We start from the raw sequence: 24,910 nt of genomic DNA on the forward strand, positions 1-24,910 counted from the left end.
GCATGTTCCAGTTTAGTTCGCCTATCAGCACGAGCTCTGAAGATAGATGGGGGGCAATCAGTTCACATATGGTGTCCAGAGCACAGCTGGGGGCAGAGGGTGGTCTATAGCAGGCGGCAACAGTGAGAGACTTGTTTTTAGAGAGTTGGATTTTTAAAAGTAGAAGTTCAAATTGTTTGAGTACAGACCTGGATAGTAGGACAGAACTAGATTGCAACACCGCCCCCTTTGGCAGTTCTATCTTGTCTGAAAATGTTGTAGTTTGGAATTAAAATATCTGAATTTTTGGTGGTCTTCCTAAGCCAGGATTCAGACACAGCTAGAACATCCGGGTTGGCAGAGTGTGCTAAAGCAGTGAATAGAACAAACTTAGGGAGGAGGCTTCTAATGTTAACATGCATGAAACCAAGGCTATTACGGTTACAGAAGTCATCAAAAGAGAGCGCCTGGGGAATAGGAGTGGAGCTAGGCACTGCAGGGCCTGGATTCACTTCTACATCGCCAGAGGAACATAGGAGGAGTAGAATAAGGGTGCGGCTAAAAGCAATAAGAATTGGTCGTCTAGAACGTCTGGAACAGAGAGTAAAAGGAGGTTTCTGGGGGCGATAAAATAGCATCAAGGTATAATGTACAGACAAAGGTATGGTAGGATGTGAATACAGTGGAGGTAAAACCTAGGTATTGAGTGATGAAGAGAGAGATATTGTCTCTAGAAACATCATTGAAACCAGGAGATGTCATTGCATGTGGGTGGTGGAACTAATAGGTTGGATAAGGTATAGTGAGAAGGACTAGAGGCTCTACAGTGAAATAAGCCAATAAACACTAACCAGAACAGCAATGGACAAGACATATTGACATTAAGGAGAGGCATGCTTAGTCGAGTGATCAAAAGGGTCCAGTGAGTGGAGAGGTTGGTTGGGGGTCACGGCGATTTAGACAGCTAGCCAGGCCATCGGTAGCAAGCTAGCATAGGATGGAGGTCTGTTGTTAGCCACCTCTTGCGTTCCGTCAGTAGATTAGTGGGGTTCCGTGTGGTAGAGGGGATTAATCCAAATCACACAACAACAACAAAAATAAAAACAATAGATATAGTTATAGAGGCCCAAGAAGAAACATAATAATAATACAAATAAATAAATTGTCTGATTGTTTATTCAGATAGCAGCCGGTAAGACAGCTAACGGTTAGCAGGCCGCAGATGGGCGTTCAGGTAACGTCGCGACGGAGGAGCCAGCCGGATCTCCTTCGGGTAGATAACGTCGGCAGTCCAGTTGTGAAGGCCCGGTGGGGCTCCGCGTAGGCAGTAAAACGGGTCCGGATAGGTGACTGCAGCCCAGGAGTGATTGGTGGAACTCAGGAGTGATTAACGGAGCTGGCTAGCTCCGGAATAATTGATGTTTGCTCCGGAATCGACGAAAGCCGATAGTCACACGGATAGCAGCTAGCTAGCTGTGAGATCCGGGTATGAATGTCCAGAGAGCAGTTGAAATCCAGGGATATGGAGAGAAAAATTGGTCCGGTATGTTCCGTTCCGAGCTGCGCTGCGCCGTACAAAACTGGCAATAGATTTTCGAGCTAAAGGATAGCTGATGACCACAAACCGTGGTTAGCTGAATACTAACAATTTGCCAGTAAAGAAGCTAACTAGCTTCTGAACTAGCTTCTGATTAGCTTCTGGATTAGCTTCTGGGCTAGCTTCTGGCTAGCTCCTGGCTAGTTTCTGGCTAGCTTCTTGGAGTTTCTGGCTAGCTTCTTGGAGGATTACAGATTTGAGGTAAATAATACTTTTTTATAAATATAAATTGGTGAGGCAGGTTGCAGGAGAGTGTTTTGAAGATGAGTTGATGGAAAATAAAATAAAATGTATGTGAAAAAAGTTGTAAATATATATATACAGGACATGACAAGACGAGGACAAAAGACGTCTGAACTGCTATGCCATCTTGGTTCAGATAAGGGTATGGGTGCCAAGGGAAGCGGAGAGGATATTGTGACACACCCTGCCTCTTGGTAGAAAAGTCAATGTAAAGGGTTTTGATTTCTCGCCTGTCTTCAAACCTAGCGCGACCTGTTCAGTTTATCTTCATTAAAAGACCACATTCATGTGAGACCAATAGAATAATTGATGAACTTTCAAACTCCTCCGCTGTCTCTACTCTGCAAGATGATGAGTCGTTTTATTTTGACCTCAAAGTGCACAGCCATGAATATTACAGACAGTCTAAGACAGTGAATTGAACATCAGTACATAATGTTTACTGTGTAACAAGACCTAATCTGGAACTCGGATATGCAGAAAACAACATTGTTATTGTTATAAGCAAAACTTCAACATTGCACAATTTTTGTGTCCCACCTTCAAGAGAACTCTACCTTTTGATATTTTAGAAAGTGTGTTTACTATTTTACTGGTGGAGAGTCTGCAACAACAATGGAAACAGGTAAGGAATTCAAAATACAATAAATAGATATATCTTATTCATGACAAATCCCGAGATGGACGTAAGGGACAAAGAGACACTGGGGGGTTAGCTGAGGGGTCAACTTTTGTGTGTTACACAAAGCAGAGTATTCCTCCCTTCTCCTGGCTCTGTCTGGAGAGGGCCAGCCCCCAGACACCTATGGGTCACTATGCATTCACCTCTACATCAATAATGTATGGCTCTGCCTACATTTAACCCACCATGCACTGGAACCACACACTGGGAGGTGCTAGAGACTATATCCCCCTCTATAGTACAGAGTACAGATTAAACATATTTGAAAAGATAGAAAGGGCAATGTTTGTAAAGTCAATGTTTACAAAGTCAATGTTTGTAAGGTTAAGCAGGCAAAATCAAATTAGATATGATATTATGCCATACTCCCATTTATTTTCAATCGCCTCTCTCACCTCTCAGTTTAAATGTGCATGGCTGTAATTTAACATATCAAAGTATAATTTTCAATGCATTTGCAAGATGCCTGAACTTAAATTTTACCATAGGCTCCCATTAGATCTCTATATTGAATCATGATGCTGTCTGAGATGATGATATTGATTCATGAGAGGTTTGAGTGGGGCTGTAAAAGCCTCAACACTCCCATATATGACGTTTCAACCTTTCTGGGAGGTTATTGGTTATTAGTGTATTCTGGCACAAGCAGGTTTTTTTATCTGGTCCCCGGCCAATCAAGAAGATAACATTTTAGATTGAGTAGCCTGCAAGTGATCTAGTTCCTCAATACTTTCGATTGACTGACTAGCAAGGCTCGTTGTTAGTGTGGGTCCGAATAGTGAATAGCATTGCTTCATGGTTCAACTTCGGTCTCGCTGTAACTGTGCTGTGCATACATACGGCTGCATTTTCGACAGAGTTGCCCTGTAGCTCTCCACGCGCGCAAGTGACAAGGAAGAGATTTCAGCACTGGAGCTGTCCACGCAATCTTTTTGACGACTCGCATCACTCTTATCACCTATGCTATAGGTTATTTCGATCACATTTGCACTATAGATTTGTAAGTGAGGCTATTTGAGTGAGTGTCACGCATACATAAAATACCATTCAATGCATTGTGGTAAAGAAACACGAGTAAGCTAAACCCGCACATCGCCTACTTTTCATTCAATCGAAGCCTTGAAATGCTGGGTAGCCGTGCGTGAGGCATAAGAAAAAAGGAATTCTCAAGTCACGGTGGAGAGTTGTCCGATTTTTATCTCAGGTAAATTCCGTTTATTTATATTTTCAATATGACAGAGATTAACAGCAACATTGTTAGATAACACAACGTTTCACAGTTGCATTTCCAAAGACTTTTTGATTGATGCGTCAAGGATGACAAGGCTCGAATCGAATCTGGGGTTGTTGCAGCAGCTATAGAATTTTTCTTTATCAGACAATTATTGATGGCTGTGTTTTAAAATGAACAGTCATAGGCGGGATTTAGTGATCTAGTGTCATGAAGTTCCTCGCATCTCTTTATGTGCAACCAGGGTGAAACGCACATTTGCGGGTGTGTAATGGAGGCTTGGCATTAGACCGTTTTGCAGGCAATCAAGGTCAGCTCTCAGACGGGTGGGGATCCTAGCCACACATGATTATGTCATGCATTATAACCTCTCCTTGGGTGGTTCAACCTACCTTTGGTTCAGTACTACTACAGCCTGTGTATCCCATCCTGGGCTAATCCTTTGGTAAACACAGGCCCTGTGCCTGGGGAATCCTAGTGCCCTGGACTGAGTCCTGCTCCCCAGCCTGTGACAGATCTCCTGCCTTTTGCACAGTGCCCATTGTCAGCTTCTCTCAGCCTCAGTGTATTGGCTGGCACTGGCACAGCCTCTCAGTTTGCCTGGCAGCCTATGAATGCCAACATGGGGACTCCTCTCTAAGGATGCATTTAGAATTAAATTCCTCCACTTCCAGGCTCTTCTGTGTTCTCGGTGTACCAGAGATATGGAATCCCAGCAGGTCAGGGAGATTTTGTCTCAGGCATTTTTGTGTATGTTTTTATTTTATTTTTTATTTCACCTTTATTTAACCAGGTAGGCTAGTTGAGAACAAGTTCTCATTTGCAACTGCGACCTGGCCAAGATAAAGCATAGCAGTGTGAACAGACAACACAGAGTTACACATGGAGTAAACAATTAACAAGTCAATAACACAGTAGAAAAAAAGGGGAGTCTATATACATTGTGTGCAAAAGGCATGAGGAGGTAGGCGAATAATTACAATTTTGCAGATTAACACTGGAGTGATAAATGATCAGATGGTCATGTACAGGTAGAGATATTGGTGTGCAAAAGAGCAGAAAAGTAAATAAATAAAAACAGTATAGGGATGAGGTAGGTAAAAATGGGTGGGCTATTTACCGATAGACTATGTACAGCTGCAGCGATCGGTTAGCTGCTCAGATAGCAGATGTTTGAAGTTGGTGAGGGAGATAAAAGTCTCCAACTTCAGCGATTTTTGCAATTCGTTCCAGTCACAGGCAGCAGAGAACTGGAACGAAAGGCGGCCAAATGAGGTGTTGGCTTTAGGGATGATCAGTGAGATACACCTGCTGGAGCGCGTGCTACGGATGGGTGTTGCCATCGTGACCAGTGAACTGAGATAAGGCGGAGCTTTACCTGTTTACCAGTGTGTGTGTGTGTGTGTGTGGTTATTTTGTGTGTGTATGGTTGTTTTGTATGTGTGTGGGTGGTTTTTGTGTGTGTGTGTGGTTGTTTTGTGTGTGTGTGGTTGTTTTGTGTGTGTATGGTTGTTTTGTGTGTGTATGGTTGTTTTGTATGTGTGTGGGTGGTTTTGTGTGTGTGTGTGTGTGTGTGTGTGTGTGTGTGTGTGTGTGTGTGTGTGTGCTTGTATTTGTGTTTACATTTCTGCTCACTGGTGAAGGCCTGGCTTGGTGGAACTTGTTAGTGTAATTAGTTCCAGGTCTTTGCTCTGCGGGTCCATGGATGAGATCCTTGGCTAAATGGGATTCATTCCCATGAACAGGAATGCTATGTGGCGCCCCCATTCAATTAATATCCCCCCACAATCCCGGCATGAAAAGGAGGACTGGTTGGGATTCTAATCTCCACATATGGACATGGACAACCAACTCTGTAATCAGACCCAGCACCTTAACCCCTACTGTCAAACTGGGTTCAATACAGAAACTAGAGCTGTTCTTTATGATCATAAACTGTCTGTTGGGATAAGCCTGTACAAATAGTCTAGATCAAACCTATTCTCTTAAATCCACCAGTTTGCATAATGCAGGATAAAAGATTGCCATTGTAGGAGCTTAACGTGGATGACATTCCTCAGGGACACCTGTGCAGACGAGGTGTCTGACAGAATACTAATGGACAACCAAGGTGTCCTAATACACTGTTTTACAAGGCTCACAGGAGCCAACCCATTCTAATTCCAACCCAAGATTAATGTCCTGTTTTGCATACGCTCTGCCTGTGCCAAAATGTCGTCTCTGCGGGACAAAAATAGATTCTCTATTACACCAAGGACTTCAAGTATTTTGGGGGGGTATTATCCATGAAACGTACAAAATAAATGTCAAATCAAATTGACTGACTTTCATCAGTGCACAGTGTTGTGTTGGTGAATTATGGTACTGTTCATTGTATCACTTCCCTTCAGTGGGCTCTGAGCAGGGCTGGCAATGCCAGACATGGTCTCGTTCTCATAAATCATGTCTGACCAGTGGAGTGTAGAGAGCCTACAAAAGGGATTACTGGGAGCAAGAGCTAGATCAGGGGGATTTAAAGAGCACCATGGCGCCATCTTCCTCCAAAAGTATCAATATTTCATTACACCAAGACAGTGCTGTGAGCTCCAGCCATCCTGTTCACCACCATCGGGTGCTTTGCTTCATAGAGCAAACCCAGATGTCTTTGTTAAAGCTGACAAGCTGATAAAACTGATTCAAATGTTTCTATAGGCAACACAAATATATTCAGACTTTAACACTCTACGTGAAAGTGCTCTTATTTAGCTTGTGCAAATTCTATTTGCTGTAGCTCTGCCAAAAACACGACACAGTCATTATTCCTGCTGTGTTACACTATGTACCCAGTTCACCATAGGCTTTACGAGTCTTGTTATATGCAACAATATGAAAGATACAAGTGCCCATAAAAGTGCCTAGAATTCCGCCCATACATTATCTCGAGACCTAGTGGGAGAATATCCAGACTGTTGCGGTGGAGCTTGTTCAGAATGGGATTGCATCAAGTCCTGCCATGCATCAAGTCCTGTCCCAAGGAGTGGCCATGTTTCCCTCCCCATCTACTTCTTATTTTTATCCAGAGGCATTGAAATCATTCAGAGTGGTTCAACCTTCTGTGCAGAGCAGCACAGGCAGCTGCTCCTGTAGGAAGCTAGTGAACACACAGCCCGAGGGAACCACAGCACTCCTCCTCATTTCTATGGATTTAGCCTGCGTTGTAGTATGTGGGCCAAAAGATAGTTGTTTGCCACCCTCCAGACATTTTCAGTCTTTAGTCCCGTTTGTAAATAAATACAGTTTTCACATCTATGAATTCTCACATTCTGAGTGTCTTCTGAGGTAAGATTAGTGTAAGATACTCTAATGAGAACACCAGTCAAGTGTGAGGGGAAGTATAATGTTCAAATGTTATGCATTTTTGACAGTTTCATGGCAAAGGCTTTGGGTTAGAAGACCTGCTAGATAACCAGTGGCAGATTTCTAAATTCCCTTTATTACATCAATGTGCAAAGCACTGACCCACGTGTGTCAGCTTTGACTTGCCCACAGAAGAACAATAAATAAGGCCCTCGTTTAAAATTCACAAGTTAACCTCAAAACGGTGAGGTCTCCTACACTGCTCAGTCTCTCTGTGAGCAGCGGAGGCTCCAGCTCCATCTCCATGGGAGGATGATACGTAATGAAAGGTGGATAATATCTTATGTCTATCAGGGGGTGCCAGGCCCTTTTAGTCAGGATGGAAGTGTGTTTGTGCCAGGTCTGGTCAGCCAGGGATGACCTCTAGTGGAGCTTGACTGTGGCCTTCCTGTGGTTCTCCTCGGATGCCCTGTTAGATAGTCTATCATAGAGCCTCATTACTGTGTCTGTCCGTCTGATGTGTCACCCGTCTCCCGTCACCTCAACACTCTGGAGGAGGATGGACACATCACTGGCTGAGATTAATTACAGCAGCATAATCATCTCCTCCTGGCACTCAAAAGAATTTGATGAGCTTGTGTTCACACTATGTCCCCTGTCTGTCAGTCTGACTATCCACCCGTCCATCTGTCTGAGCTGCTAGTTTCAGGAGGTCCACAGAAAGAGGCTGTACCAGCAAAGGCAGTAAAGGCCGATGGGTGTTTGGTAAGAGTGTCCTATCCTCCAAATCCTGTCATTGAGCATGATTCAATAATATACCAAGAAGGCCCACGCACAGAAGTCTCAAAACTGTAGTCATATTAGAGCTAACTGAGGAAGAGAGGACAGGACAGAGGCAGGGAGGCACTCTGATGGTACTCTAGATGAATGGGATTGGATTTCACACAACCACTTATCTGGAGCGTGGCTGGATGAGATTGCATTTCAGATCGCGACACGTGTCCTCTAAGTACCATGTAATCAACTTGAATCCCCAACAGCCCCCTTTTCAATAACGGAATTCATGGTCTCGAATGAGCCGAGTGGAATAAGTGAAAGTAGTTCTTTGTTTGTTACAGGAGCCACTGAAGATTACTGTGTTTTGTTCTACTCTTCCCATTCATTTTATTTGTTGATTTATGTTTAATGCTCATATCTAAAGTCATTTAATGTGATTGATGAGCATTAATGGTGGCAATCCAGGACCAGGAATGGCTGAGCTCAGTCTGGTGATAGATCATGATCCCACAAGGCACAGACGTCAATTCAACGTCTAGTCCATGTTGAAATGACATGGAAACAACTTTAGTTCAACCAGTCCAGGGGGATGTGTAACTGTACCTGAGAATGGAACCATTAAAAACACACGCACACAAAGTTGGTCAACATATCACATTAATCGTAACGCTTGATAAAATGGCAAGTCCAATTAGCCATATCTCTCAAACAAAAGGCATGCCATGCACACAGTAATGAGTACCCATCTCTCTCTCTCTCTCTCTCTCTCTCTCTCTCTCTCTCTCTCTCTCTCTCTATGTAGTCATGGGAGTGCTCATGTCTAAGAAGCATCAGGTGGAGAAGGTGCAGAAATGCACCTCGGTCGTCTCCGCCTTTCAGGAAGGGGTAAAGGAACGTGCCCCATCCACAACTAACCAGGAGGAAGGATCCAAAGAGGAAAGAGAGGGGCCGACTGAAGCCTCGCCACCACCCAACCTGGAGGAGAAGGAGGAGGCAGAGCACAGAGAGGCAGACAGCAAAGCGGGGCCCTCAGGGACCTCCCAGCAGGCTGCAACTCCGGCCCCCACCAGGGACGAGTGTAAGGTCAACCAGGAGGCCTGGAATAGGTTACGGGACGGGAAGGGGGTGGAGCCTGAGGATCTGGACAAGACCGGCCATCAGCTCACCCCAACTGCATTTGTACGTCCCAAGAGAGATGCCAACGTTGACCAGCCTATGGAGATAGCACTGGGACAGAGAGAGCAGGTAAGATAGTGTGGGATACAGTACAATAAAGGGTTTACTTTGTTCTTTAAACCCCTGAATTTTTAAGATATGTGTGAGAAGGAATTACCATGGCAACAGCAGACTTATCTCCGTGAACTCCAGTTGAGTTAGGATGTTTAGACTGAAAAGAGACCTAAACATCTGTTAAGTATGCTGAGTCTTTAGTATTTCCCCCCATAGGTGAGATAATGTGTGTTTGATGTATGCTTTTGTCACACCAGCTATTTTCCCTCTACTCTACGGTAGAGATTTGTGTTGGCGTCTAAGTGCTCTTCATAGAGAGAATGCTGTTGTGTGGGCAGGTGCTCAAGCTGTCTCTGTGAGGAGGCCTTGACCTCTGCCTCACATCCCAGGGTCACCATGACTAATAGGGGTCCTGAAGTGGTCAGAGACGGGGGCGGGGTTCAGGACTGGACCAGATGACCAATTAGTCGCTTGTGGCTATTAGGAAGAGCAGACTTTTATAATAGGACTCTCAGAGAGGATTGAGATTGTTTTTATGCTTTAAATCACTCTAATGGTGAGAGTGGACTATTTTCAGTAATGAGGAATAATATGTTACAGCTGCAGGGACAGACTAGAGAGGAGCAGACAAAACATTAAGATTAAGACATATAAAGAGGAGGAAGGGAAGCGCTACTAAGGTACACAATAGTCCATTTTGGTTGATAGAAGGTGCTCTTTGGGACTCCCTGACGAAGGCCATGCAGCCGAAACGCGTCAGTTTAAAAAAAAACGTTGTTTCTATTGAACATGCCATACTAATAAAGGCATTTTAATTAATTATATGAAGAGTGCCTTGGTCCTCCTTTCTTTAAGATTAAGACGTTATCACATCAAATCAAATCACATTTTATTTGTAACATTCACATGGTGTTAATGCGAGAGTAGCGAAATGCTTGTGCTTCTAGTTCCGACAATGCAGTAATAACCAACGAGTAATCTAACCTAACAATTCCACAACGACTATCTTATACACACAAGTGTAAGGGGATAAAGAATATGTACATAAAGATATATGAATGAGTGATGGTACAGAACGACATAGGCAAGATGCAGTGGATGGTATCGAGTACAGTATATACATATGAGAAGAGTAATGTAGGGTATGTAAACATATTATATTAAAGTGGCATTGTTTAAAGTGCTAGTGATACATTTTTACATCAATTTCCATTATTAAAGTGGCTGGAGTTGAGTCAGTATGTTGGCAGCAGCCACTCAATGTTAGTGGTGGCTGTTTAACAGTCTGATTGCCTTGAGATAGAAGCTGTTTTTCAGTCTCTCGGCCCCTGCTTTGATGCACCTGTACTGACCTCGCCTTCTGGATGATAGCGGGGTGAACAGTCAGTGGCTCGGGTGGTTGTTGTCCTTGATGATCTTTATGGCCTTCCTGTGACATCGGGTGGTGTAGGTGTCCTGGAGGGCAGGTAGTTTGCCCCCGGTGATGCGTTGTGCAAATCTCACTACCCTCTGGAGAGCCTTACGGTTGTGGCCGGAGCAGTTGCTGTACCAGGCGGTGATACATCCCAACAGGATGCTCTCGAGTGCTTTTGGTGAAAAGCCACATTTCTTCAGCCTCCTGAGGTTGAAGAGGCGCTGCTGCGCCTTCTTCACAATGCTGTCTGTGTGGGTGGACCAATTCAGTTTGTCCGTGATGTGCCGAGGAACTTAAAACTTACTACCCTCTCCACGACTGTCCCATCGATGTGGATAGGGGGGTGCTCCCTCTGCTGTTTCCTGAAGTCCACAATCATGTCCTTTGTTTTGTTGACGTTGAGTGTGAGATTATTTTCCTGACACCACACACCGAGGGCCCTCACCTCCTCCCTGTAGGCCGTCTCGTCTTTGTTGGTAATCAAGCCTACCACTGTAGTGTCGTCTGCAAACTTGATGATTGAGTTGGAGGCGTGCATAGCCACGCAGTCGTGGGTGAACAGGGAGTACAGGAGAGGGCTCAGAACGCACCCTTGTGGGACCCCAATGTTGAGGATCAGCGGGGTGGAGATGTTGTTACCTACCCTCACCACCTGGGGACGGCCCGTCAGGAAGTCCAGTACCCAGTTGCACAGGACGGGGTCGAGACCCAGGGTCTCGAGCTTGATGACGAGCTTGGAGGGTACTATGGTGTTAAATGCTGAGCTGTAGTCAATGAACAGCATTCTCACATAGGTATTTCTCTTGTCCAGATGGGTTAGGGCAGTATGCAGTGTGGTTGCGATTGCGTCGTCTGTGGACCTATTGGGGCGGTAAGCAAATTGGAGTGGGTCTAGGGTGTGAGGTAGGGTGGAGGTGATATGGTCCTTGACTAGTCTCTCAAAGCACTTCATGATGACGGAAGTGAGTGCTACGTGGCGGTAGTCATTTAGCTCAGTTACCTTAGCTTTCTTGGGAACAGGAACAGTGGTGGCCCTCTTGAAGCATGTGGGAACAGCAGACTGGGATAAGGATTGATTGAATATGTCCGTAAACACACCAGCCAGCTGGTTTGTGCATGCTCTAAGGACACGGCTGGGGATGCCGTCTGAGCCTGCAGCCTTCCGAGGGTTAACACGTTTAAATGTTTTACTCATGTCGGCTGCAGTGAAGGAGAGTCTGCATGTTTTGGTTGCTGGCCGTGTCAGTGGCACTGTATTGTCCTCAAAGCGAGCAAAAACGTTATTTAGTCTGTCTGGGAGCAAGACACCCTGGTCCGCGACGTGGCTGGTTTTCTTTTTGTAATCCGTGATTGACTGTAGACCCTGCCACATACCTCGTGTCTGAGCCGTTGACTTGCGACTCTACTTTGTCTCTATATTGACACTTAGCTTGTTTGATTGCCTTGCAGAGGGAATAGCTACACTGTTTTTATTCCGTCATGTTTCCGGTCACCTTGCCCTGGTTAAAAGCAGTGGTTCGCGCTTTCTGTTTCGCACGAATGCTGCCATCAATCCACGGTTTCTGTTGTGGGAATGTTTTAATCGTTGCTGTGGGTATAACATCGTCAAAGCACTTTCTAATGAACTCTCACCGAATCAGCGTATTCGTCAATGTTGTTGTTGGACGCAATGCGGAATATATCCCAATCCACATGATCGAAGCAGTCTTGAAGCGTGGAATCAGATTGGTCGGACCAGCGTTGAACAGACCTGAGCGCGAGAGCTTCTTGTTTTAGTCTCTGTCTGTAGGCTGGAAGCAACAAAATGGAGTCATGGTCAGCTTTTCCGAAAGGAGGGTAGGGGAGGGCCTTCTATGCGTCGCGGAAGTTAGAATAACAATGATCGAGGGTTTTACCAGCCCTGGTTGCGCAATCTATATGCTGATAGAATGACTTAAATGTAAATGTAAATTTAGGGAGTCTTGTTTTCAGATTAGCATTGTTAATATCCCCAGCTACAATGAATGCATCCTCAGGATATGTGGTTTCCAGTTTACATAGAGTCAAATGAAGTTTGTTCAGGGCAATCGATGTGTCTGCTTGGGGGGGAATATATATGGCTGTGATTATAATCGGAGAGAATTCCCTTGGTAGATAATGCGGTCAACATTTGATCGTGAGGAATTCTAAGTCAGGTGAACAGAAGGACTTGAGTTCCTGTATGTTGTTATGATCACACCACGTCTCCTTAATCATAAGGCATACCCCCCCGCCCCTCTTCTTACCAGAAAGATGCTTGTTTCTGTCAGCACGATGCGTGAAGAAACCAGCTGTCTGCACCGACTCCGATAGAGTCTCTCGAGTGAGCCATGTTTCCGTGAAGCAAAGAATGTTACAGTCTCTGATGTCTCTCTGGAATGCTACCCTTGCTCGGATTTCATCAACCTTGTTGTCAAGAGACTAGAAATTGGCGAGTAGTATGCTAGGGAGTGGTGCGCGATGTGCCCGTCTCCGGAGCCTGACCAGAAGACCGCTTCGTTTGCCCCTTTTAAAACGTCATTGTTTTGGGTCGCCGGCTGGGATCCGATCCATTGTCCTGGGTGGAAGGCAGAACACAGGATCCACTTCGGGAAAGTCATATTCCTGGTCGTAATGATGGTGAGTTGAAGTTGCTCTTATATTCAGTAGTTCCTCCCAACTGTATGTAATGAAACCTAAGATTACCTGGGGTACCAATGTAAGAAATAACACGTAAAAAAACAAAATACTGCATAGTTTCCTAGGAACGCAAAGCGAAGCGGCCATGTCTGTCAGCGCCGGAAGTAGACCGCGTTATTGAAACGGATGGCCAAAGTGTAGAAGCAACAGAATATTGTTATTTGTATTTGTATTTATTAAGGATCCCCATTAGCTGTTGCCACGGCAGCAGCTACTCTTCCTGAGGTCCAAACCCATTAAGGCACTTACAGTACATATAAAACAAAATATAAAACAGTACATCATATAACATTATTACACCACTACATATCTACAATACAAAATGTATAATACCACCTTACAACAATATTACAGTGTGCGTGTGTGTAGTGTGTGTGCTAGCGCTTGTGTGCGTATGCGTGTGTCTGTACCTTTGTGTGTGTCTCTTTACAGTCCATGCTGTTCCATAAATTATATTTTTATCTACTGCTTGCATCAGTTATCTGATGTGGAAAAGAGCACCATGTAGTCTGGCTCTATGTAGTACTGTGTGCCTCCCATAGTCTGTTCTGGACTTGGGGATTATGAAGAGACCTCTGGTGGCATGTCTTGTGGGGTATGCATGGCTGTCTGAGCTGTGTGCTAGTAGTTTAAACAGACACCTCGGGGCATTCAGCATGTCAACACTTCTTACAAAAACAAGTAGTGATGAAGTCAGTCTCTCCTCCACTTTGAGCCAATAGAGATTGACATATCATACATTTTTAGCTCTCCTTGTACATTTAAGTGCCAGCCGTGCTGCCCTGTTCTGAGCCAATTGTAATTTTCCTAAGCCCCTCTTTGTGGCACCTGACCACACAACTGAACAGTAGTTCAGGTGCAACAAAACTAGGACCTGTACGACCTGCCTTGTTGATAATGGACTTCTCCCCATCTTAGTAACTCTTGTATCAATATGTTTTGACCAATATATATGTTTAACAGTTTACAATCCAGCGTTTAGTCACCTCAACTTGCTCAATTTCCACATTATTCATTACAAGATTTAGTTGAGGTTTAGGGTTTAGTGAACGATTTGTCCCAAATACAACACTTTTTGTTTTTGAAAGATTTAGGACTATCTTATTCCTTGCCACACATTCTGAAACTAACTGCAGCTCTTTGTTAAGTGTTGCAGTCTTTTCAGTCGCTGTAGTTATGAAGATGAACATAACACTTGTTACAGAAGATAATAGATAACAGATATCAGCCTTAAATTAAATTGTTCATGTTTGGAGCTGTAGGATACTTCACATAAGAGAGGAAAATGAGCAGTGCTGTGTTTTTCGTAGATTAGTCATCAAGGAAGTACTCAAAGTCTTGGTGGAACCAGATATAATTATGATATTGGCAGGCAATTTCAGCCTCCTTCATGATTGGGTAAAATCAATAGAGAAACTTCTCCTTTCCTATCAGGCTCTCTACAGATAACTGTAGTTAGAATCCTCACACAGGATGACTCACACATAATGATACCAGACAAGATCGCTAGAAACTGTTGAGTTACATCTGTTTCATAATGTGATGAGAGTATAGACCACTATGTCTCTAGGAATAGGTTTGAGTATAGAGCATGGGGGAGGTATGATTCCTCCTGGTTATAGTCACCTGTAAGGGACCAGGTTTAATGAGGTCAGTCCATAAGACTGTGACGATAGTAACGTTTTTCATCCTGAGGTCAAAGCAGTATTAGAGGTTAATACTAAGAGACTGACTGACTATGATATAAGTTCCCACTATAATCATATTGACTGTGTAGACAGTCATAATTCTTCTGCCTGTGAATGGTCCTGAGGGATGGACCTGAAATCACCTGAAAGAGAGACACTAAACTGACGACTCTAAAATGACACGTTACGATGAAATTAAACAGTGCACTCTAAAACTTTGAATCTACACTTTAATCATATTTGTTTGAGTGTATGGCGGTATTGACACAACATTCTTTGCATTCACTGTTTGATCAATCCAATAACCTGTCTAGACTGTAACATTCAGGAGAGAACAGCTAGCCTTCAACATGGTGACATGTGATTCAAAGCTCGTCTTTCTGACAGTCTTTGTGAGAGAGAGGTGTGTCACAGGGGATTATTTCTATATTTAAAACCCTAATGGAGAAGCTTAATGGAGTGGATATGAAAGTTTGATTATGAAAATATGTTGAATGGATTCTTTGGGATTTGGGCAATGAAACCCTTTATATAGTTTCCTACTTAGATGAACTTATGGATACCATTTGTATGGTCTCTGTGTCCAATATGAAGGAAGTTAGAAGTAGTTTTGCGAGCCAATGCTAACTAGCTTTAGCGCAATGACTGGAAGTCTATGGAAGTCTTATCTGCAAGCATGCTAGCGCTAGTTAGCAACTTCCTTCATACTGCACTCAGAGACATAAAAATGGTATTCACGAGTTCATCTTTCTCTGGTGTAGTAGATATGAATTTACCGTTATAGGTTCAAAATCCTCTTTTCAGCCCAAACTACTTAGTCATTTGGATAAGTCAGTGACTTCATATGATTCTCAGACATATACAGTAGATGGATCTTTCAGCTAGTGGATTTGGAACAGAACTTACAAGTCTCCTACTTAGGATTCAACCCCCACCTCATGCTTTAGGAGTATGGTCTTTAACCCAATGACCTGATTTGCCTTTTCCCCAGCCGGTGAACGATGAGATGTGTGAGGTGTGTGAGGTGTGGACTGCCGACGACCTGTTTCCCTGCAGGACCTGCACACGGGTCTTCCATGATGGCTGTCTGAGTGAAATGGGCTACCTGCGTCCCGAACTCCTGCAGGAGATGAGGGAGACAGCTCACACCGCGACAGGCTGGAGCTGTTACTACTGCGTCAGTCACTCAGTCAATAATCACCTCCTATTGGCTATTCACAAAGACCAACCACACTCCACAAAGACTGCTATTTCACCTTTGTATGATGCATACCCACTACTGTTACTATAACAGTCACAACTTTAAACAACACACACTTTATGAACCTGAACACACCTTGCACCCCACACACACACATCTGTATATAGGTGTATTCTCTTACTATACTTCCAGACAGATCCTCTTTCCCAAGTGTATGTTTATAAAAAGACAGTAATACATCATTTGGAGGAAATGTTGAATGCGTGCCAAGATTCTTAATCTCATTAATGAATTAAATAGCTTGTCTTCAACATGAAGGACACTCCACTAATCTTTGGAGAAGCAATGTGCGATGTGGTACAATTAAAGTATAAGCGTAAGGGTGCAATTCCTAAAGTGCTCTTCAGACTAAAGTAGAGGGCTTATTTTACTGATGTAGGATATTAATTTGATCTGCCTGTTGCAGGAGAATTTACTTATAGTGTATTTGAGAATTAAAAAAGCCTTCTGAAGTTTGTAATTTCCACTCTGAAATTTCAGACTTGATTTTCCCTTACGCAAAATGTGATAAAATCGTACAAAAATGGTCAAATAATTATAATCCACATGATAATGAACATTTCCTGTTGCTGACGGATTATTTTCCTGCTGGTGCGAACTGGCTCAAATTAGGATCCTACATCTGTATTTTTGCAGACTGTGAGAGTTGAAGCTGATTGAGAGACTTTGATGAGTACAAAAGAGGCCGTTTTTAGGCAGTTTGAGAAGGGACATCGATAGGGCCAATTGACTTCTTCCTCGCTGGCCCATAATCAGTATGAGTGTGAGGCAGAAAGTGAAGAGAAGCGTGATAGTGGAAGAAGATGAAAGTGACAGTGAGAAAAATACACCTTTTCATCTATGAAGAGTTGAGCTCTAAGAACTGTCGTCGAAGCTTCAGAAACAAACACTAATTTATTTTATCGCCCTGGGAAAGTCATCCAAAATGACCCCTTTGAAATGTAATTTCACAGCTTTGGTGTTGTGTCATTCTCACATCTCCTCTCATCCACAGTCATGGGGCTTGGGGATTTGCCTGAGGTGGTGAGAGCTGGTGCTGCCGTCACCACTGACTAGACTTTTCCACTATCGAGGAGACCAAAAAGTCACCCTCTTGTCCCTATTATTTTATTGTGGTTGCTTAAGGGTCTTTGCAACATAATAATTAATTGCTTGTAATCATTTATAATCATTTATAACTCCCCCTGCTCAGGATAGAGTAACCTACTGTATTTCAACTTGTTTGGATTGTGGATGAACAAATACATCAAAAAAAAACTTTAAGCATTACTCGGGAGATTAAAATATAAATCGGAAACAACTAGTGCGCGTCATCCAATTGATTTCTATTGTTGACACTTATGATTAGTTATGCTCCCTGAGGATTTCAAAAGGGAATTTTTTTTTCACCATGAACTGATCTTGAGCAATAGTTTAACAAACCTGCCAGAGAATACACAAACACAAACCAAGAAAGTGGGTTGTGGTGTTTAACTAGACACCCAGCTCAACACATCCCACTACGTACAGATACAGAAAAGCGTTATCTCTTTCAAACATGAAGTCAGCAGTATCCCCGTGCTGAGGAGATTGAGCACTGTGGATATTGAGTGAGAGTGAGTGACTATGGTACACAGCTGATCAATGCACTCGCATTTATGGGTTTATTTGCAGACCCGTGTTGAACGCAGTGTGTTTACGCAAATCCTGGAAAAGTACAAATGTCACCCAGCAGGCCATTTTCAGCAGCCCCCAGATTTGATTCACCACTCCTGCACCCCCTCCTCTTCTGGTGTGCTCCTGTTCTGACAGCACCACAGTTCCAAATCAGTGGCACATAGGAAGAGTTTATTTTATGATATCTGGCAGGCAGAGTTTGGACTCTTTAGCATACATGTGAGGAATAAACTATTTAAGGGATACACCTGTCTTTCCTGGAACTATTGTTTATTTGATTCCTTTAAAGGGGTTAGCAAGAATGCAAAGAGCACACCCAAAGCCCTAGTTGTGGACTCATATCCTGTTTTGAGCTCCATATTAGTGCATAAAATCAAAATACATTTTCAGAGGTGATGCTACTGGAAATCAAACGGCCTGATTTCCATAACCCTGGGCTATCCAGAGATTTCACATATCATGGCCAATTATCCACCCCAAGTGTTACAGTCTGTCATTCTCATCCTCCAACTCCCTCCCCTCAACTTGCTCATCAGAGATAGACAGCGTAGAGAGACTTAGCAACCTCCACACACCTGCTGCAGATAATTCACTTAATAGAAGGTTTTATGTGTGTTCGACTTGAACTGCACCTTTGCCAAGGAGTGTAGTAAAATGGCTGCTGGGCTTACATTTATTTTCCTATTACCATGGTTGTTTATTCCAAACCATCTAGTACACACTTGACACACTTGCCTATAAAAATAGCTTCTGAGAAACTGCATAACAAAGGCATTCTGGATCATTTCTGATGCACCCTGAACTGAATTTAGACACACAGCACATGAATCCATTAGGGTTTGCTCCATTAGAGAGCATATGAGGGCAGCGGGGCACACTTTGGGCTGACCCATACTTAATTAGCTTCAGACATGAGTTTATATCAGATCTCTCCCCATTAATAGTGACCTTCGCCCCTTTCTCCCATAGGACAACGTGAACCTGCTCCTGACTGAAGAGGAGATGTACAGCCTGATGGAAACCTTCAAGCAGTGCAAGATCATCCCTGGTCAGTCATAATGTCATGGTGCTTCTGCTGCACCTCTAGAAAACAATACATTACACAGCCGTCAGATCTGCATTATCTGGGACAAGTAGGCTTTATTGGGTATAGCACTGTAGACAGTCATTAATAGATCAATACCTGCAGTACATTGTGTATACAGATTGTTCTCATTCACTTCAAGCATCTCTGAGCCAACCCTCTAAGCACATAAGCAAAAGGTTGCTGAGAACAGAATGGTGCCAAAGCTCTCTGTTTTTGTAATGCACAATGTCGTGTCTCTGACTGATTAAATTATATGACAGGCTATTTTATCAAATCGATTACCAAATGTTTGATTGATTACATGATCGAATTAAACTATGCAACACTACTATGCAATAACCTGGGGCACCACGGAACAGTGTTTATAGAGCAGCTGTCTTCCCGAATAAACTCTTAAAGATCTGAAGATCTTTTATATCAATAGCAGTTAATTATTAATCATCACCTTATTCAGTCTCATCTGAATGTCGTAAAATTCTTGGTTATCTGCACGAACCCTGGCTAACAAGTTGAATCAGCAATACAAAAATTGGCTTAATTATTTATTTACTAAAAACCTAAATAATCACACAGAATTACATATACACAGGATAGATCATACATCGATTACTAATGATGTCATAAAATAAAAAGTCCTTAGCGGACAAAACTGATATGACAGCTGGTTAGACAAAGAAAGGGGGTTGGGTTTGAATGAAAGAGCGGGAAGACTGAGGGACAAAGGGGATTGGGTCTATCAGACCTTCAGAAGCTATGCTACTGTAAATACAGAATCTTATGCTTTCTAATTACTGCCTTTTCGGAAAAGGAAAATGCATGATTATATTTACTCTGAGCTGCGCTTCGATAGATGGGTCGAAGATGGAAGACTGGTTTGCCCAGCAGCTGATAACTTGACGTCTAGGATGTATCACTTCTTTAGTAAATAAGAGTTTATAAAGTTCATACCAAATTACCATAATCAGCTTGCGCTGTATTCTGGATGGTCTAGTAGAAATTCATCCTTCCAGCGTGGTGATTGTCACTTCCGCGTGATGTAAATCTTATATAAATTTCATAGAGTGGATATTCAACCATTCGCAACCACAGCTCACGCTGGGGTTTTCTTAGTCTGATGTGAATTGGGTCACGGGGGCTTTTATACTGGAGAAGAGAAGGGCGTGTTTCATCCCTCTCCAACCAATGTCTGTTCACTTGGGCGTGGCCACTGTGTGAGCATAGTTTACTTATGAAAACAATTCTCTCATTTAGAAGGCTAAAATTTAAACTTTTCACAAATAGTTTCATATTTAAACATTTAAATTTCACAACAATTCCATGTGAATCTGATAACTAGAATGTGTAGACTTTCTAAGATACAATTTATGTTGTCCTGTCATCGGTAATAATGTTCCAAACAACTCTCTGACATCATATTCTTTAAGTACGAACGGACACTTTCAACTGGTTGGATTACAGAAATATTGTTCCATTCCCCAACTTGTAGATGTTACCATACCATCTCTATGTTTACAAAGGCCTTTCCAAGAATCCATTCTGTAGAGTGGAGAGAATTGGGGAAAAGGTATTTATGGGGGGGGGGGGGGGAGCATAAGCCTCACCCAACAGGGAAACGTCATGACAACAGGTTCATAGTAACTAATCAATATGTCTCTGTAACTTCTTGTTACTGTATGTATTTCTTAGCAATTGTCTGTTACAGGTTTCTATAAAACTGCACATTGTGCTTCAGCCTGGTTTCCATCGCAATGTGTGATATAAATGACAGGCGTTCTCGGGATTTGTGAAATTAATAATAATCATAAACTAATTGCATCTGGATCACTGCTTGTGGAGATTAATTTGTGGGTGTTGTGATGAACTGCTCTTGCTGTATAGAGTCGTGCCTGGTGTCAGATGAGCTGCTGCAGTACCGCCACTTTGTGTCCAAGCAACTGTTTGAGAAGGACCTCTCTGATGAACAGGAGGAGGAGGTGTTGGCCCAATTCGCTGCCCTGGACCCGGAGAAGAGGGGCCAGATCGAGTGGTCTGACTTCCTCTACCACGAGTCCCTGGAAGTGCTCAAGAAGTTCCGCACGGAGGTACCAGAATCCATCAGAACCCACTAAATCTGTGGCATTCAAGTGTGGTGTGTTACACATTGACACACGTGCATATAGACACATACACACACACACAAACTCTCATCCTCTGGATGCCTTTGTTCCCAGAACTCCTTGGTGCGGCTGTTGAGTGCTAAGGAGCGGGACCATGTGCGGTCAGTGTTCATGGGTTTGGACCTGGATAAAGACAGTGTGGTCACAGGAGCAGAGACCCGCTGGGCCCAGCAGTCCTGGTTTCAGAAGCTCAGCAAGGAGTCCCAGTCCTGCAATGTGAGGTGAGCACAACACTGTTGAGCCCATAACCATCCATCCACAGGAGATGAGGTTGAGAAGTTAATTAAATGTCTGTCACAGACTCACAGTCAGGAGCTTCTACTCAAGGGGAAGATAGAACTCAATCAGTACAAGGTAATGTGAAAAATTCTTCAAGCCTCTTTAATCCGCTTCATACTCTAGAACTAATAACACTTAACAAAGAGATGTTTAATTTAACGTGGCATGAGATGCAGAAACGTCATTGACTGTGCCTGAGAGGTGTGAACTAAAGCTTACTACTGGGGTTTCATTTCCCCTGTTGCAGCCGATGAATGTACTTTTCTGCTTTGCATGCAGGTGCACGGTTAGGGAAAATAAATCATTGAAATAGAGGGTTTGATGACAATTCTGATGGAGAAAGTCATGCATACGCCGAACTGTCAAGAATATTGCCCTGGAGGCAGAACTGAGTGTTTGGTATTAGTTTAAGGTTAGGGTTAGGCATTAGGGTTAGCAGTGCGGTTAATGTCAGGGTTAAGGTTAAGTTTAAAATCAGATTTGTATGACTTTGTGGCTGTGCTAGCTAGTGACCACTCTGCAGAGCTGCCTTCAGTTCAAGAATCATGACAATAAATGCCAACCTGCACAAAGTTGATTCTAATTCATTAAACAGTGAACCCTCCTTGAGTAGAATACTTATGTTTATCATTGGTGTCAGACCCAGATCTTGGAGTCCCATTGACTCCATTAGTTGTTGGCTGCTCTGAGCTGAATGGAACAATTCACTTTAGCTAGGTTTATTTCTATCGCTCACCTCTCTTCATCTCACCGCTCCTCATCTCAGTGTGGATAATTGCACTGTCTGTGATTGTAGACTTTCTCTCAGGTACTGATTCATTCACAATTATTCACTGATTGAGTCAGTGTGTGCGTGCGTGCATGTGACTGTGTGAATGGACTACCCTGTGCTGGCCTCCTTCATTGTTATATGTCATGTCATGTCATACCATTCCATCCGCCTTATCACCTTATGTCCCATCCTTCAGACTCATTGGATTGTGTTCTCCTGTGAATTGTGGGTAAGTGACAAAGCACTGCATGGGTTATCAGTATTTTGTCTTCTCTTTAGCGTCTCCAAGCCCTCAATCCACAAGTAATCTCACACGACCTATTCCTTTTTGAAGTTCCACCCATAATTTCACTCACCCTCTCACGAAGGCCAGGATGAAGTCCACCTGAGGAATACTGGAATCATAGAGCAAACACTACAGGTGGGATCTATAAAAGTCCAAGAACAATTGAGATGTCTTGCTTATACACAAAGAGCCCTTCATATGATGACTCCCTGTTGGTTTGAGCTGTGGATAAGAAATATCCAGTCCTCTCATTAGAGGGTTCAAAGGGCAAACTTTTTGTTCTCCTGTGAGAAGCTCTAGAAGGCTACCCTCGTCAGCTTTAAGAAGACACGGGGGGCCAAGTGGATGTGAAAGGGTCTGGTCCCTACGCCAAGGACCAGGCATGCATTCTAATTCACCTCTTAGGTCAGACAAGACCACAAGGTGCTCATAGAGATTACTCACAGTGTATAATATATACATACTATTAAGCCAGAGAGTGCAACAAGACTGAGGATGTAGCAGAAAGTGTTCAAGTATTCATCGTTCATCGAAGAGGTTTACATGCAGAGCAAACTGTGAGCCTGTCTCTTCCTCTATCTTTAATAATTCATGAGTTGGGCTGTGGCCTGGAAGAAAGCCATTTGGTCTCAATAACCCACTGAGATATTTTCAATGTGGTTTTGCATTAGATTTCTACCTGACCTCTTCACAGATTAAACAAATTGCTTTTCAAAGCTAAAGGGTGTCTTGTCCTTGGCAGACATGTTGGAAACTCAATGCCACCTATTGTAGCGTATAGTGAATCTGTCTGTCTTGTGTGTTATTTTCCTGCTGCAGTATTAGCCATGTTGGCCCAATATCTGACAGCAGCCCAGCCAGCTCCAGCAGTGAGAGAAGCACTCAGAAAGATGACAGGTATATAATAAATATAATTGTGTGTTTGCAGGCATATACGTGCTTGAGTGTGTGTGTGTGTCTGTCCTTAGTTGACCTCAGTTTAGAGGATATGGCTCCCTAACAGCTTCTCTGTTCCCATCACCAGACCAGTGAGCTGGGATGACTTCCTGAGGGAGAGTGCCATCTACATCCTCGCTGCCCGGCCCAACAGCTCGGCAATGCATATCCGTCTGCCCCTATAGCCCCAGCGACCTCACCTTGCCTGGGCTGGGCCCCACCATAGAGAGAAGGCCACCCCTGGAAGTCCCTGTGTAGGACAGGTGGAGAGCCGGTACCATTGCACTGTAGGGGAATACTGTACCACTCAGAGACTGGACAGAATAAGCCATCAACAGATCTCCTGCTTCACACCATAGATCAATGACCAACTGACAGCAACAGTCAACGACCCACTGACAACAACAATCAATGACCTACAAGTACTTACTGAGGGTAAAATGATAAACAACCTGACAACACAAGCTGATAATCCACTGGTTATAGATACTCCTGAAACACAGGATAAAAAGCAACAGCCCATTTTCAACACAAGCCAACAATTCACTGATGCTTTGAAGACTCGGGGTATCCTGGTAGGCACACATTCCCCTAAACGATAACTACTATATACAGTCAATTTGTCATGCTACAGTCTTACAAACCTCTGTATGATCAATTCAAATGGATTAGAATGGCAATGATAGGCTGTCTTATGCTATCACATATCCTGCTATTGGGTAAAGCATAATTTTTGGATCAGCTTCTGTATGGTAACACTGTTTTGTATCACTTGGCATCATACTTGTTGATCATAAAATAGTATCTGTCATTTAGGGAGATTTTGAAGCCCATTCAAATCTTGGTTAATGAGTGTATAGGACTGACCGTGCAACTGCTCCAGATCAGCACATGTACCAAACAGGAATAACAGCTATCCGCATACATAATATTATATATTAAGACATGCCATACCTACAAGTATAATGACATATTATTATGCATTAAAAAGCTGTATTTATTCCTATACCCTCTAAGTTATTTTCAGTTTTTCCACTCACTTGTTCAAGATCCATATATTTTTGATGATTATGATATTGTAATGGACACTAACCCAGTATCTGGCCTGTACATTCAGCCATAAGTACATTTTCTCTTGTAATGTAGTAGTCCAACCACTGCGTATGTATGCTATGACAAAGTAGAATTATCTGCTGCTGCTGCCATTCCAATCTTGTACTTGAACACTGCCATTTAGATTTGTACGGCTTTGAGGATTATTTATTGGAGTTTAAATCATGCATTGGAAAGGAATATCTCCTTAGGATGAAGGTTGAAGCCCACGCATTAGGCCTTCATGATACTTGCATAAGCATTGCTTCAGACCTGGCTTTGTGGACATAACAGTTTGCCTTAGTTAGGGGAACATGTTGATACATTTTCCAAGGTCCTGTAGTATGTCATGTTTATGCGTATGTAATGAAGGTCCACTTGTCTGGTATCCTGGCCTGAAGTAGGTCATTACTTGAATCCTAAGAGGGTAAAGGCTTTGGAATTATGTGACAGTGCGGAAATAAATGAATGGCATTAACCCTCCTAAATCACTCTCTGTACTACGTATTTC

The 24,910-nt window shown here is 43.2% G+C and overlaps 1 protein-coding gene across 1 annotated transcript; it reads left to right on the top strand.

The window, feature by feature from the left end:
- Nucleotides 1-3,211: 3,211 nt before the first annotated feature.
- LOC115101236 (PHD finger protein 24-like) lies at nucleotides 3,212-24,875 on the top strand. The gene is made up of 8 exons (XM_029620573.2): nucleotides 3,212-3,705; nucleotides 8,648-9,090; nucleotides 15,866-16,051; nucleotides 18,761-18,839; nucleotides 20,757-20,959; nucleotides 21,089-21,255; nucleotides 23,191-23,268; nucleotides 23,396-24,875. The coding sequence occupies exons 2-8, from the start codon at nucleotides 8,650-8,652 to the stop codon at nucleotides 23,490-23,492; spliced, it is 1,251 nt and encodes a 416-aa protein (XP_029476433.1). The 5' UTR covers nucleotides 3,212-3,705; nucleotides 8,648-8,649; the 3' UTR covers nucleotides 23,493-24,875.
- The last annotated feature ends 35 nt before the right edge of the window (nucleotides 24,876-24,910 follow it).

The sequence above is a fragment of the Oncorhynchus nerka genome, linkage group LG19 (genome assembly GCF_034236695.1).
Source record: "Oncorhynchus nerka isolate Pitt River linkage group LG19, Oner_Uvic_2.0, whole genome shotgun sequence".
Lineage (NCBI taxonomy): Eukaryota > Metazoa > Chordata > Actinopteri > Salmoniformes > Salmonidae > Oncorhynchus > Oncorhynchus nerka.